This window comes from Eleutherodactylus coqui, chromosome 5 (genome assembly GCF_035609145.1).
Source record: "Eleutherodactylus coqui strain aEleCoq1 chromosome 5, aEleCoq1.hap1, whole genome shotgun sequence".
NCBI classification, from domain to species: Eukaryota; Metazoa; Chordata; class Amphibia; order Anura; family Eleutherodactylidae; genus Eleutherodactylus; species Eleutherodactylus coqui.
In genome coordinates, this window is record NC_089841.1 from 264,903,106 (window position 1) to 264,918,859 (window position 15,754).

Here is a 15,754-nt window from a genome sequence, read left to right on the forward strand (position 1 = left end):
AACTAACATGAAGATGGTGGATGATAAGCATCAGACAGGGGGCTGCACAGCATGGAAGTGACAATATACAGAGGAGACCTCTAGAGTGCGACAGACAATCAGGTGAGGGGACAGGGATGGAAAGGTGTGTGTTCAGGGGAGTGCTTCTTTAAAGACAGAAGGAACACCATGCTATAAGGTGCAATACCATGATGAGGGGTCATGTTCCTGAGACAAACCAAAAAAAGAAACATTTACATAGCATAAAACCTAAAACATATAAACGTAATTATGACTGTAGAATAAGGTATCTGTATTCAGATCTTAAAAAAGCTAGTTTGTAACAAGGACAGCTTTCCAAGCAGAGTGGCATTTCCTACTTTAATCTTCACCTTGCAGCATCATCCAGTCATTTACATATAGACAGAAGAAACATATGAACAAGTGCAGCTTTGTACACAGCCTTCACCAGACGGAGGGAGCGATCTCGGCTCAGACGTTCTCCACATGCAGCGGCGTAGGGACAAGTTCCTCCCAACATTAATTCTGGAACCGGCGTGCTCATCTCAAGACCTGGCAGAAGTCTTCTCAATAACCGCTATTAAGTTCCCCCACGACAGCCTACAAGTCATCCTGAGTCACCTCGTCATCTGTCAGGAGCTGCCCATTAGCAGATGGCGTTTCAGAGGGGGCCTGGGACAAGTCCTCAAAGTCCTGGCTCATGGTGGGGGAAATAATGGAGGGACTGGTGTCACAAGACTCTGTGCTCTGCTCTGAAGTAGCAATTGTGGTGGCCGCACTCTTTGGGGTTGGATCAAAATCATCATCATCTTCCAGAATGGGGGATTCATGTACATCTAAGAAAGACAACCATGACAAAAAGTGAAGGACAAAAAAAACAAAACAAAAAAAAAAAAAAAAAAAAGAACCGTAAACACCTTTCAAAAACTGTCAAATAAAAAAGGCCCCTTTTACACGGAGCGATTCGTTCAAACGAGCAAAAGTGGAGGATATCGTTGAGTCTAAACGTAGCCAGCGACGAACGAGAATCGTTCGCTCTATGCAGCCATAAAACCATTGTTGGCTCGTTCAGTAATCGTTCGGTTTAACACAGACAGTTCAGCCACATGTGAACGCGCCAACAATGTATCTGCGGGTATAAAGAGGTGGCACGAGAGCAAACCCAGACATCGATCCCTCGATCGAACAAGTTGGCAGGCCAGAGCGAGCCCTCGGTGAGCAGTGCTGCATAGTAAATTACTACAACGGCGAGAAAAAGTCCTGTGCCGATCTGAGGACCGCTGTAGCTGGAAAACGGACTCTGGGCAGATTCCCAGCCACGTGGCAGAACCCAATGTCACTTCCACCAGTTGTCGCCTCTGCCCGCTGCACCTCCATGCTGGAGGCGCGGTAAGCGATGCAAGCAATACACACTCCCCTGTAACCGTACAGCAGCGGGCATCGCTGTCATAGGTTACCCCACAGCCCATCTTGTCTAAAATGACCATTACGCTAGACACTTTATTGTGGTACTCACTACTGAAAGACTCTGGATACTGTTTTGCCAACTTTCCTTTCAACATCCTGCAGAAGAAAGAGAAAAGAAAAGTCATAAGAATCTTTGAGAAATGCGGACGTTACCAATTATCCTGTTGTATTCTTTTCCGGTAAGTGGCTTTTGCTGTAGTTTTAACGAACTTAGGCCTCCGTCACACAAACATTTTTTTTAAACCGCGATTAGCGCGGCACTTTCAGCACCGATCTGATTGCGATGTAAAGCTCCCATTGTCCTCAATGAGACCGCTCAGACAGCTGCTCGATTGCAGCGCTTTCCAGCTCCGTGATTTTCGAGCGGTGTCTGTTCTATTTCTGCCCGTTAGCGCGCCTCATCAATGATAAGGTATGCTAAACTCTGCTGTAAGCGAATGCGGTGAGAAAGTACAGGCTCATAAAATGGAAGAATCTGTCTCAAAATGGCCGCTAGATACAAAATGGAGCATTATAAAATGTAAATAAGCTTGTGCGTAGTGAAACAATAATTCAAGCAGAAATAGCTTTAGAGCATGAGATTCGGTACAATGTGTAATGATTTGTCTCTGTTCTTTTTCATGAGAACCAAGTCTGGACGCAGTTATCAGAAGAAGCCCTCCCACACCTCCATTCGGAGACTTGGACAAGGGAACTGACTGTACTACAGCCACCGGAATCACAGGGTGAATACGGGGGAGGACCAAGATAACGCTGGGAGAAACAGACATTTGAAGAACATAACAGATATATTTTCACTACGCTGATTGCTGAACAATGCATGATTCTTAATGTTTTTCTAACCCAATGAGATTAACGCCGTGACTAATGACGCATTCCTTTCCTGTATTAGAACTATACCAAGTCAATAAACGCTCAGTGTACGCACGCCTTAAGCAGAGTGAGCTGTATACTTGCCGCAGCTCCACTCTATGTATCTGTGGGAACTGATAACTATCTTTGTATAGTTTTTGGCCTCCTTGATGCATCCAGGTACAAACTAATTTGGACCTCAAGACTTGAAAGGTTAATGTGACCGTGTAGTGGTCCTTAACAGTGGCGCTTACCGTAACGCATGTGTAAGGGAGGCCTTAGTGAACAAATGTGTAACCTGCTGACAGCCTGGAGACATGCAAGTAGTAGTAAAGATAGAGTAGCCCTCCCGACACCAGACAGGATAGCACTGGATATTCCAGAACATTCTGCATGCTCGTCATTCATCATGGGGATGTGGAGACAAAGCTACCACCTTATTCTCCTAAATATTACGTCCAGATCCTTCTTCATCTCCACCAGCGTCCGCGTGTGATGTAGGAAGCGATCGCTCATCTGTTGCAGTCGTGCATTAGATAGATCATTAAAATTTGAGAGCATTTCATTGGTCTTCTCAAAACGATCCAACCTGACAAAAGAGAAGCAAAATCACCATCCAACTTCTGAAGGTGTAACTTCATTTACTTGTTAACAGAGTGAGTGCAGGGGGTGATGAACCCCCCCCCCCCCCCCCCCCGCCCGCCCGCCCTCAGCACAGTCCGTCATGGGAAGGGGTTGCACAGACTCTACAGTATCAAAACGGTGAAAAAAAAAAAGGAATTAAGTCCTTGTAAAAAGCTACTTAATGCTGCATTAAGGAAGCAAATGAATGATTAAAAAAAAAACTCAGTACAATGGCACCCAAAACAGCTGACACTTGTGACAGATCATTGCCTTACCTTAGCATTAATCAGTCTTTGTATACAAGTGGTACAGGTCACCCTTCAGGTTTGGTCCGGTGTCGCCAGTAGAGCAAAGTGTGACTGTTCTCTGTTAGAGAAACCAAAGTAATCTTGTAGATGTGAGACCTTTTAATGGCCAACAAAAATACATTTATCTTTCCTCAAGCTAAAACTTGGTTCCATTTTAGCCTGAGGAAGGATCGATGGACGATCTGAAAGCTCGCTGTAGCATCATGTATTTCTGTTAGCCATTACAAGGTCTCACATCTACAGGACGACTTTGGTTTCTCTCACTGAGAACAGTTACATCATTCAGCTTTATAAGTCAATTTTCCTTTATTACATTTTTTTGTGCCAAAATAGAAAGTTGTTCCCCATCCCGTGGATATAGGATAACTTTCTGATTGGCCAGGGTCTGACTGCTGGGATCCCAAGAAGGGGAGTCCCGAAGGTCCCAGCATGAAGGGAACAGTGGCAAGCGAGACAATTCAGCGCTTCATAGGGGGTCGTAGAGTCCCGGACCGTTTTCCCCTTCTCTCTGATCTTCAGTCCTAATGTTATAGAACATTGATGGCGAACCTTTAGAGACCGAGTGCCCAAACTGCAGCCCAAAACCCACTTCTTTATAGCAAAGTGCCAACCCGTCAGGGGGCAGGACTTATCACCACATATGATTTTACCCCCGTCGTTCTAAAAAAGGACAGGGACGCTTCAAAATAGACAGGGTGCAGATTTTGACTGCTTTTTGGATGCAGAAATACTGCAGAATGTCCTCAGCGGAAAATTCCGCAGTATTTCCGCATCCAAAAAAACAGTCAAAATCTGCACCCTGTCTATTTTGAAACAGCTCTGCCCTTTTCCACCAAATGTAAAACATACCCCAGCGGTAACAGTGCCATCCCCCACAGCGGCCCCCAGTAGAACAGTGAAAAACTCCAACCCCAAAAAGGTCCTGAACAAGAAGTACGATGTTCTACGTAGCTATTCATAGCAGTCAGACACCTGAGAGGTGTGTGGCCCCTTAGTGGGATCTCTCAAGGGGCCCCTCATTATGGAAGTATGTGGCAACTACAGAAACGTGACTGACTTGTCAGCAGAGTCCAATCACGGATAAATACATACAATACAAATTAAGTAAATATGGACAAGAGAGGCATCCCGGGCTCCTATGCAAAGGAGTGAATGAAGCCTTAGACAAGGCATTGGGGAGACATGTTTGTCACAGGTATGATAAATCGCACAACTCCGTGTAGAGCTTACATGTGTCTCTGCGCCAGGATGATGGCGTTGACGTCCTCAGAGTTCACCATATTCAGAATCCTGCTACAAAACACTCCGGAGGCGCTCGGTTCCATCCCGCGGTCGGCCGCCTGTAGGACAAGTCAGACCATTAGAGACCAAGCAAGGAAGAAAGGTCAGTTACAGGGTTACATCTAAGGGTCGACCCAGCAATGGTCACTCCGGTGCTTCCACACAGGAGGGACGGATGGGGATCCCGCAGCGGAATCCGGACAGCGACCCCCACATACCTGTCCGGATATTTTCTCCTGTGTTCTGCGGATGTGCCGGCTGCACACATGCGCAGCGCAGAGAATATTGCGCCGGCGATGACACGAATCAGCGGTAATTTCAAAATTGACATTTCGGAATCGCCGTGGGACGGACGGCTTTCATTGACTGCAATGAAAGCCGTCTGTGTGAACATAGAGCATGCCGCGATTCTTCCGCGAGCGATTTCCGCTCGTGTGCATGAAGAATCATTTTACGTTGCATGCGATGGACGGAATCTGCAGCCGAACACCCACCGTAGATTCCACAGCAAAAATCCGCCCGTGTGCACAGGGCCTAAGAGAAAGCCGCCCCAAAAAGGCGCAACACCAACATTTATAAAAGTTTTCCCACAAACTATCTAGTACCATTTGAAGAGCTGCTCCTGCAAAACCCCACAAGCCTTCATATGGCTCTGGGAAAGCGGGGATGAAAAAAAACTAAAAAAACTGAGTTAATGAGCATTGCTGATTAGAATTGTAGACAGCGCCCCCTGTGGCACAATCACCTACTTATTGAGAATTACATATAGCCATAACCGATTGGCCGCCCAACGAGCCCCTCAGCACATTTGATTAGCTGAGCAGACAGAAGAATGGATTGCTATATAGCATGGGAGGATCTATCGGCGTCTTCTGGTTGGTGCAGGGTGTTGCCTTCATGTCCAAACAACAAGAACTTTTGTCAGAGGCTTTTTTAAAACCCTTTTTGTGCCAACCACACGTCTCCTACATGCCCGTGGGGAGGCATCTCAGTAGCCAAAACCGTGTAAATTATGTCCTTGGTACTACAGGCCGACTCATGCTGTGCCGCAGCCAAGGCAGCTGTTTTAGGCTTGTTGTAAAGACAGGAATCTTGGTAGTTGAAGGCACAAGATGGGCAGCGAAAAGGGAGATGACTCGTCACTGGTGGCCATCCTTCCTGTTTCCACAGGCTTCATCTCAGGCCATGATGCACTTGGAGGAACGTTCAGTCTTATTGTAAAGCCAGCGATCCTCACTTTCTCTGATAGATAGAAGTTATCTCGGCCATTAATGACAACTGCTGAAGCGGAGACCAATAAGGTCAGTGATTTAGGAGGGTTCCATTCGCTTCCGGCATTTTCTGCTGAGAACACCACAGTCCACCACCTTACTTTCAATGTGCTCTAGCAGGGTTCATTAATGGCGGTGAGGAGTTATTTGCAGGTCCTCGGGGGGGGGGGGGGGGCCTTGTTCAGGATTTGAAATAGAAACCCTAAGGCCTCATGTCCACGGGGAAAATCAGGCCCGCTACGGATTCTACATGGAGAATCTGCAGCGGGTCCCTCCTGCCCCGCGGACATGAGCGCTGAAAATAGAAATTTAAAAGAATTTACCCATCCGGAGCGGTTCGGGAAAGTCTTCTCTTCCTCACGGCCGGATCTTCTTTTTCGGCCGGCGGATGAACTCGTCACGCCGGTGGCACGTCGCCGACGTGCCGCGCGCATGCGCCGGGCACATCCGCCGAGCCGAAGCAAGAAAGATGCGGCCGTGAGGAAGAGAAGACCTTCCCGGCCCGCTCCGGATGGGTAAATTCTTTTAAATTCCTATTTTAGATCTCCCGCGGATCCGGACGGCTTCCATAGGCTTCAATAGAAGCCCGCGGGAGACCCGCACGAAAATGGAGCATGGTCCAGATTTTTTCATGCTCCATTTTTTTTAAAATCCCTTTTATTGACCATCCGCGGATATTTATCTACCCCGCGGGTGGTCAATGCATCCCTATGGGGTGCGGATCCACGGGCAGGAGAAGAGTTAAAATCTGCTGCGGATTTTAATTCTTCTTTTGCCCGTGGACATGAGGCCTAAAGGGACCCCCAGATAGAGACCATAACTAGGTGTGAACAGGCCTTAACAAGGACTATTGTTGTGATCACCCGCCACTCTCCAACCTCAGAATCAGAGAGGCTACTTGCCCTCCGCTTGTCACATATGGAAGCGGGGGTCCCCCTACAGAAGAGTCAGGAGCGCTCACCCATCTAATCACCCCTCTTCCTCTTGAACACGCTGCCGCTGACAGGACACGGCGTGGGGGAATCGCTCACTCGTCGGAGTCCCTTGGTATATAGCTGACTGTCGGCTGTTTAAACGGAAGCAATTCATCTACAACTGCTTGCTTGCAGTGAGTGGAGGCGGCTGGAAGAGATCTCTGACCGCTCGGCCTCCGTTTTCTGACAGATTACCGCTCCTGTGTGAGGTTGGGTGCTTACATAACATAACGTGCCGCCAGCCGTCCCGTGAAGAGTACCCCAACTTCTGATAGCTCAGTGCGCCGCACAGCGGGGCTTGGAGGTACAAGGACAGAAAGTAATCGCCAACCCCCAGGTAGGTGGTAAGTCTCATCTGTGGGAGTCACTAACACTGGGGGTCCCATGCCCCCCTCTTCATTTACCGCAGGGTTATTTCTCCCACCTGCAGGGACGTCAGATTGAATGCAGCGACGGCCGACGTCACCTGCAGACCCGCTCCTTACACGCCAATGGGGCTGACGGAAATAGTGAGCGCTTGTACTGCGGCCTCCCACTGACAATGAAGGGAGCGGTGCTGTGTGACTGTCGCCCTGCTCAGCCTCCTGCAGGCGGCCCGGGACCCCTGTTCTCAGGGTGGTGGGGGCTCACTGGCCGGACCACCAGCCATCACAATTATTACCTATGGAGAGGAGATAAGCATCTGCCTCGGTGCGGCCCTGTAACGCTACGGACACCGGAAACACCCATGAAGAGCGCTGCCAGGCCGTCCAGAAGTCATGGCAGCAGCCGCAGCGCCACTTCACAGGGATGCTGACGGACTGTTACGGTGGCGACCCTCGTAAAACAGAAGTAGTGACGTCAGCGCCTCGCAAGCCAAGAAATGTCCTCTGGTTGGTAGGAAATGTGGACTGACCCGACTGGAAGCAGTGCGGCCCAAGACCCGCGGCGACCCAGGACCAGTGGTGGCCCAGGACCCAGGACCAGTGGTGGCCCAGGACCCAGGACCAGTGGTGGCCCAGGACCAGAACACACAACTATGCTACAACTCCAGGACTGCAGACCTTCCCCATCTACGGACATCTACATCAGGGTCCGCAGGACACAGCAGACTGATGGAAGGGAGTACATCCCTGCTGTGCTGGAGGCCAGAATCCTTCTGAGCTGTCAGGTCCAGTGGGCGGTCCTACCAGTGACTGACAGCTACCCGGACCGCCCACTGGACCTGCCAGCGCAGAAGGATTTCACGGTGTTGTTCAGCCCTTAGAGACTGAGCCTCATCTCCAGGACATCTGCCGGTGGGCTCCGGAGGAGGGATGGGGCATAAGCTGCACCCCCGCCGACCCCCGCAGTCTCTGCCACCCTGGGGTAAAGCCTCATCCATGCCGGCCACCAACACGTGAGGAAGTGCTGGCCGTACTAACACAGCGCTCCCTGCAGGCTCCACAGCCTCCCTGCAGCCCCCTGACTCTGCCGCACAAGTCCCAGCCCCGGGCAACTACAGCGTGCATTACCGGCTGCTGCGGGTGCTCCCCCGGGGGGGCCGGCGGCTCCGCGCTCATCTCTCAGCGCCGCCGGCAAGCCGCGCACTTCCTGGTTACACCTGTAACCCGCCGTTTCATTGGTCACTTCCTGCTGCCCGCGGATTGGCTGCCGACTTCTGCTGCTCCGCCCACTTAACTCTTTGTGAGCGCGTCGTCAAGTGGGGAGAGCTGAGTCGCCGGCGGCCTATTAACTCATTCCAGAAGACTCCTGCTCGATTCGCTACCTGATTGGTTATTTGGTGAATCGGCCAACCCAAACAACCAATCACGGTGAATCAGCCAACCCAAACAACCAATCAGGTTGCGAATCGAGCAGAAGTCTTGTGGAATATAATAATATGCCCGCCGGCGGGATACATATTAGCCTTTTACTCCCCACTTCTATACCAGTCAACCTAAACAACCAATCACCGTGAACCAGCCAAACTAAATTACCAATCACCATGAATCAGCCAACCCAAATAACCAATCACCGGGAATGAGTAAATCCAAACAACCAATCAGGTTGTGAATGGTACGGATTTGGGGAGTAATATATGCTGGCTGGATGTGTGAGGTGAGGGACAGTAGGCGGGGCGTGTGTAGTGCAGTGCTGATGGAGGGACGGTCGGAGGTCAGTGCTGTGCAGTGGGGGTGGGTACTGTGTAGTACAGAGGGTTGGCTTCGGGTACTGTGTAGTGCCGGCGGAGGAACGGTAGGCGGTGGGTAGTGTAGTCGGATGGATTGTCGGCAGGTGGAATGGACGGACAGAGGGAGGAGCTGTGGTTACTGTGTAGTGTGGACAGAAGGAGGGTAGGCAGCGGGTATGGTATAGTGCGGATGGAGGGACGGTCGTCGGCGGGTACTGTGAGACGGAGGGACGGTCGGCGGCGGGTACTGTGAGACGGAGGGAGGTTGGCGGCGGTGGGTACTGTGAGACGGAGGGAGGTTGGCTGCGGTGGGTACTGTGAGACGGAGGGAGGGTAGGCGGCGGGTATGGTATAGTGCGGATGGAGGGACGGTCGGCGGCAGGTACTGTGAGACGGAGGGACGGTCAGCGGCGGGTACTGTGAGACGGAGGGAGGTTGGCGGCGGTGGGTACTGTGAGACGGAGGGAGGGTTGGCAGCGGGTATGGTGTAGTGCGGACGGAGGGAGGGTCGGCGGCGGGTACGGCGTAGTGCGGACAGAGGGAGGGTCGGCGGCGGGTACAGCATAGTGCGGACGGAGGGAGGGTCGGCGGTGGGCACAGCGTAGTGCGGACGGAGGGAGGGTCTGCGGTGGGCACTGTGTAGTGCGGACGGAGGGAGTGTCGGCGGCGGGTACGGCGTAGTGCGGACGGAGGGAGGGTCAGCGGCGGGTACGGCGTAGTGCGGACGGAGGAAGGGCCTGCGGTGGGCACAGCGTAGTGCGGACGGACGGACGGAGGGAGGGTCGGCGGTGGGCACTGTGTAGTGCGGACGGAGGGAGGGTCGGCGGTGGGCACTGTGTAGTGCGGACAGAGAGTCGTGGGCGGGTGCAGTGCGGACAGAGTGAGGGTCAGCGGCGGGTACGGTGTAGTGCGGACGGAGGGAGGGTCAGCGGCGGGTACGGCGTAGTGCGGACGGAGGGTCGGCGGCGGGTACGGTGCAGTATGGACGGAGGGAGAGTCGGCGGCTGGTACAGTGTAGTACAGACGGAGGGAGGGTCAGCGGTTACTGTGTAGTGCGGACGGAGGGAGGGTCGGCGGCGGGTAGGGTGCAGAGCGGACAGAGGGTCGGCGGCGGGTATGGTGTAGTACAGGCGGACAGAGGGAGGGCCGGCGGTTACTGTGTAGTGCGAACGGAGGGATGGTCGGCGGCGGGTAGGGTGCAGTGCGGACGGAGGGAGGGTCGTCGTCGGGTATGGTGTAGTACAGGCGGACATAGGAAGGGTCGGCGGTTACTGTGTAGTGCGGATGGAGGGACGGTCGGCGGCGGGTATGGTGCAGTGCGGACGGTGGGAGGGTCGGCGGCGGGTATGGTGCAGTGCGGACGGTGGGAGGGTCGGCGGCGGGTATGGTGCAGTGTGGACGGACGGACGGACGGAGGGAGGGTCGGCAGCGGGTACGGTGTAGTACGGACGGAGGGAGGGGCGGCTTCGGGTACTGTGTAATGCCGGCAGAGGGATGGTAGACGGAAGGTAGTGCGGACAGATGGACTGTTAGCGGGTCAAACGGATGGAGGGAGGGTCGTCGGCGGGTACTGTGTAGTGTCGGCGGAGGGATGGTAGGCGGGGGGTAGTGCGGATAGATGGACTGTTGGCGGGTCGGACGGAGGGAGGGTCGGCGGCGGGTACTGTGTAGTGCGGACGGAGGGAGGGTCGGTGGCGTGTACTGTAGTGCGAAGGGAGGGTCGGCGGCGGGTACTGTGTGGTACGGAAGGAGGTTCGGTGGCAGGCACTATGTAGTGCGGAGGGAGGGTCGGCAGAGGGTACTGTGTCGTGCGTACGGAGGGAGGGTCGGCGGCGTGTACTGAGTAGGACGGAGGGAGGGTCGGCAGCAGGTACTGTGTAGTGCGGATGGATGGAGGGTCGGTGGTGGGTACTGTGAAGTGCGGAGGGAGGGTTGGCTGCTGGTACGGAGGGAGGGGCGGCGGTGGGTATGGTGTAGTGCAGACGGAGAGAAGGTGGTGGCGGGGGTACTGTGTAGTTCGGATGGAGGGAGGGGCGGCGGTGGCAGCAGGTAGCGCGGGCGGAGGGACGGTCGACTTCTCCGACTCAGTTATCGAAGTCAACAGGAGCATTATAAAACATCATCCGCTGGCGGCAGGTGCGCTCTGTGGTTTTACGGCCCGCTGACTTCACGTCGAGTATTAAATTACATCATATGAGTGTTTTCTGGTTCATTCTGTGATCCAAAATCTTGTAATTGGGTTTAACCCCTTAGTGACCACCCATACGTGTTTTCACATCCTGGGTGTCTGGGCTTTAATTTACAGGACCGTAAAAACATGCTGACCCTGTAGACTAAAGCCGCAGGTCGGCACAATGTGATGAGCTCATCGAGGGTTGTGGAAGGTTCACCAGCTGCCAACTTCGCTTTCATTCATGACAGGCCCTCCCAGATCATCGCCGCCAGTGCCAGCTCATTTCATTCAAGTTCAGGAGCCAAGGTGCAGAATTGGATCACATATTACTCCACAGTCATGGGCTTCTGCCTGACCTGGCTCCTCAAAAATCCTTCTGAAGGTACTCTGAAAGGGCTGGAGGTCATTGGCTTACGAACGCCCTTGCACCCATAGCTAATACCTCTCCACCCAGTGAAGAGGTGATAAACGCTGCTTTGGAGTAATCTGTGGGAAGCTAGGCAATCTGTGGATCAAAGTGAGTTGAGCATGCAGAATTTTGTAGTCACCCTCATATCAAGATGGCAGAGGCAGATGAGGACCAGAAAAGGGAGCCAGAGATACAGAACTTGGCAATGGGGTGGTTTGTGCAGTGAGTTGTGTGGAAAGCTTAGAGCCTGAGCGCAAATCTGGTTACAATTTCTGTAGCAATTTGCTGGTTGAGCAGTGGCACAGATCTATGGCATCCAACCTTGTGGAGCTGCTGAAAACATTGTAGCATGAGCTCCTGAAAGCTGTATCTGGGCACAGGGGGGTTCTGCTTAGCAGATGGAGTATCAGCATGTCACGATTCGTGAATGTGCATTTACTGAGCTACTGAATGGTTGCGCTTTAGGCCAAAATCTGAGGTACCCTGATCTTCATTCTATAACCTCATCAGTTAGGATGTAGGCTTCATTGTGGAGTCATACCTCAGAGTGTGAACAGGAGTGTAGTCAGACAATCCAAGTGCGGACAGGCTGCACATTTCAGCACAAGGAACAAAATGATCCCATAATTTGGGTCACGAAGAACAGGTTCCCAACAATAATTAAGGTCAGAGATCAGGGAAGGCAGCAGACCGAAGCTTAATCAATATCACAAGCCGGGGTCAGGAGCGAAGACTGGAACGTAGTTGGGGATAGCCAATGCCAAGAAACCAGGGAGTTATAGAACAACTTGAAGAAACCTTGATCATACCAGAAAGACTCAGATATAGTCAGCGGTGATCTGGGATGTTTGTTGGGCACTGGCTCTATGAGAGGCCGGCTGGGAGCAGTTCTGTCCAGTGCACAGGCCGGGAAATCCGTTAGGAAGAAAACCTTGTGTGTGCCACGTATAGCAACTGTAAGGGTCAAGAACAAATAAAACATTCACCCGTCAACAGCTTCACTTGTAAAACCACAATCGCAAGAAGCTTGGGGAGGGCCTGGTTACAACTTACAGTTGGAGTCTATTCAGAACAATGAGAAAATCCTATTTTTGTGAACACTGGTTCCTGAATTCCTTCTGTAAGAGCTATGATACGAGCATCTCTAGAATACTGGTACACGTAACTGAGCAAACAGGTAAATGTGCTGCATGGTCATAGCTGACAATTCCCATTTTTAAAATGAACCATAATAATTACACTGGCCAACAAAAAAAATATTTTGGAATGTTTCCTTAACTTTATGAGTCAAATCTTACTAATTTTGGGGTGAGAAAAACGAATATGACAACGAAAAATTCTAGTTTCTGTGATAGAAAACAATAGGTGGCAGTATGTTATTTTAACAGATTAAGAGAAAATGATGCGTTTTATTTACATATGCTAACAACATTGCATTTGCCATTTTTTTTAATGACCGTTACATTCTAAGAGTTCTAAATTGATTGAAGAATTCCTGGCAGGTGGATCGGTGTGAAGAGAATCATGTGGTCACTTCATGGGATCATTTTCTTTTGGCTTGCCTCTTGTAAGTGAGTCCCGAAGCATCTCTACACACAGACCAGCAGTAATCCGCAAGCATTGCTTCATTCCAACGGCCCTGACATCTTTGCTCCATTACAGAAATATCCTGGTGGAATCTTTCTCCGTGTTCATTACTGAAAGCTCCACAACTGGGAGGGGAAAAGTAGGTGGAAGTGGAGAACATGGATTTTAAGGGACATGTTGCACTCGAGTTGATGGTATTTTTCCAGAACTCCTGTCACCAGTGTAGTTATCTCTTTTGTTGCCTAGTAATCCAAGAATAACTCCCTTTAAGGCTTGTCAAGCTTCCTTTTCGTTTTCCTCCAAAACTTGGTCAAACGCAGGATCCTTTACAAGTTGTCGAATTTGTGGCCCAACAAAAATTCCTTCCTTAACCTTTGCATCACTCAATCTAGGAGATTCGTCTCTTAAGTACTTAATGCCTGTCCTTCCTGGTTCATACCTTTGACAACATTTTTCATTAAACTCAGCTTTATTTGAAGGGTGGACGAAGAACATCTTTTGGGTCCGCGAGAGGCTCGGCAATGACATTTTTCTCGGTAGGGTCAAGATTTCTTGCAAGCGAGTCCGCTTGAATGTAATGTGATTTCCTATCCCTACTGTCCCACATACAACAGTATTTAGTGACCCCAGTTGCATTCCTAAGAGTACAGCGATGACTTTTAGATCGCCACAGATTTTCCACTTGTGTTCAGAATATTTGATTGAGTTGAGGAGGGCTGTCATGTTTGTACATGTCTCCTTCATGTGAACTGCATGACCAACAGGAATAGAAGGAAGATGGTTGCTGTTAAGAAGTAATACAGATTTCAAACTGAGCTTGGAGGAGTCTATGAATGGCCTCCATTCAGTTGGATCATGGTTCAAATTCAAACATTTCATCAAGCCATTAACATCGCAGCAAACAACCAGATTGTTTTTCTTCTCAAAAAAAGGAAGCAGATCCCTCTGACGTGCTCTGTACTGTGAAACCCTGACATCACGTTGGAGAAGATTGCTATAGTCTAAACCCTAGAAGTTCTCCCTTCTCCTTTGACAGGTCAAGGTCTCGAATAAGATCACTCAGTCTGTGCAGTGTATCATCTTTTACCTCAACGTCTGGGTCAGGGAATGTGGAAGGCTTGTTGGGTTCTTCTTTTTCCACATTTTCTTCATTTTCTACTTCAAGCTCATAATGTTGGGGTGGAGTAGGAACTGATAAAACTATCTGAACGTGGAATAGGTCGAAAAGCAGATGGAGGATTCGGGTATTGAACTGTTCCTGTTTTCTTCATTGACAATCCTGCCTTTATAGGTGGAGTCAAACAGGAATAGCAGTCATCTCTTTGGTTTGTAGGCTCCCACCAAACCATAGGCACAGCTAAAGCCATAGATTATTTTTTATTTTTCAGACATTCTCGAAGTTTAAAGGGGTTGTCCCGCGCCGAAACGGGTTTTTTTTTTTTTTCAATAGCCCCCCCGTTCGGCGCGAGACAAACCCGATGCAGGGATAATAAAAAAAAAATGGGTAGTACTTACCTGAATCCCCGCGCTCCGGTGACTTCTTACTTACCTTGTGAAGATGGCCGCCGGGATCTTCACCCTCGGTGGACCGCAGGTCTTCTGTGCAGTCCATTGCCGATTCCAGCCTCCTGATTGGCTGGAATCGGCACACGTGACGGGGCGGAGCTACGAGGAGCCGCTCTCTGGCACGAGCGGCCCCATTCAGAAGACAGGACTGCGCAAGCGCGTCTAATCGGGCGATTAGACGCTGAAGATTAGACGGCACCATGGCGACGGGGACGCCAGCAACGGAACAGGTAAGTGAATAACTTCTGTATGGCTCATAATTAATGCACAATGTACATTACAAAGTGCATTAATATGGCCATACAGAAGTGTATAACCCCACTTTGTTTCGCGGGACAACCCCTTTAACTAAACCAGAGTTGCAACATATATGTGGAGCCCATGACTTATCATGGTCCCCTACCTTCATACCAAAATAATGATAGGCAGTCTTCACAAGAGGCGTCAGATTGCGTTTCTGTGATGAAAATGTTATTTCACCACAAATGTAACAAAAATTATTCACTAACTTTATACATTTTCGTGGCATTTTGATATAACAAATTGTACACTTCAAAAGCATTCCAAAACCAAAAATTCTGAAAAACAGAACAGAAACAATATGAAACTCAGTCATAGCAACATTTATTATGTTTATAACCTACAAACATATGAAGAACATTGTGTTATGTCAGTTGAGAGGTGTAACAACTCCACCCCTCCCAAAAAAAAACCCAATTCCTACAAAATCGGTTATTTTTACGGTGATTTTTGAATTCAGCAGATGGAAATACATAAGAATTCGCCAATTTTGAGCCTGAAACAAAATCATCGTTGAGCAGTGTTCTTGTGGCAGAAGACATCATATTGTAGTGGACGACAGCACTATGACTCGATTTGCAGGCCGATATAATGAGTGCTGATTGAATATCAATCAGTCCTCATTTAATTTTCATTTACTCGGGCTGAGAATCTGTTCATGGGGATAATCGTTAATCCCCTCTGCCAGCTGTACGTCTCCTATTCTCACAGATATGTACCACTGATCAACAAGCAGTTTATGAGTACGTAAATGAGCCAATCAATCAAGGAACAAGCATTTGTTTGGTGG

General features: G+C 50.2%; 1 protein-coding gene across 1 annotated transcript; it reads right to left on the reverse strand.

The window, feature by feature from the left end:
• Nucleotides 1-346: 346 nt before the first annotated feature.
• KXD1 (KxDL motif containing 1) lies at nt 347-8,409 on the reverse strand. The gene is made up of 5 exons (XM_066604627.1): nt 8,271-8,409; nt 4,482-4,591; nt 2,756-2,908; nt 1,517-1,563; nt 347-836 (listed from the first exon to the last, which is right to left on the reverse strand). The coding sequence occupies exons 1-5, from the start codon at nt 8,316-8,318 to the stop codon at nt 601-603; spliced, it is 594 nt and encodes a 197-aa protein (XP_066460724.1). The 5' UTR covers nt 8,319-8,409; the 3' UTR covers nt 347-600.
• Nucleotides 8,410-15,754: the final 7,345 nt, after the last annotated feature.

Excerpts from the sequence above, each read along its gene's own strand:
- KXD1 (XM_066604627.1), bottom strand. The coding sequence starts at position 8,318 with ATGAGCGCGGAGCCGCCGGCCCCCCCGGGGGAGCACCCGCAGCAGCCG. Across the intron at positions 2,909-4,481 it reads ATCCTGGCGCAGAGACACAT|GTTGGATCGTTTTGAGAAGA; the intron begins GTAAGCTCTACA and ends CTCTTTTGTCAG. Across the intron at positions 1,564-2,755 it reads GTAATATTTAGGAGAATAAG|GATGTTGAAAGGAAAGTTGG; the intron begins GTGGTAGCTTTG and ends TTTCTTCTGCAG.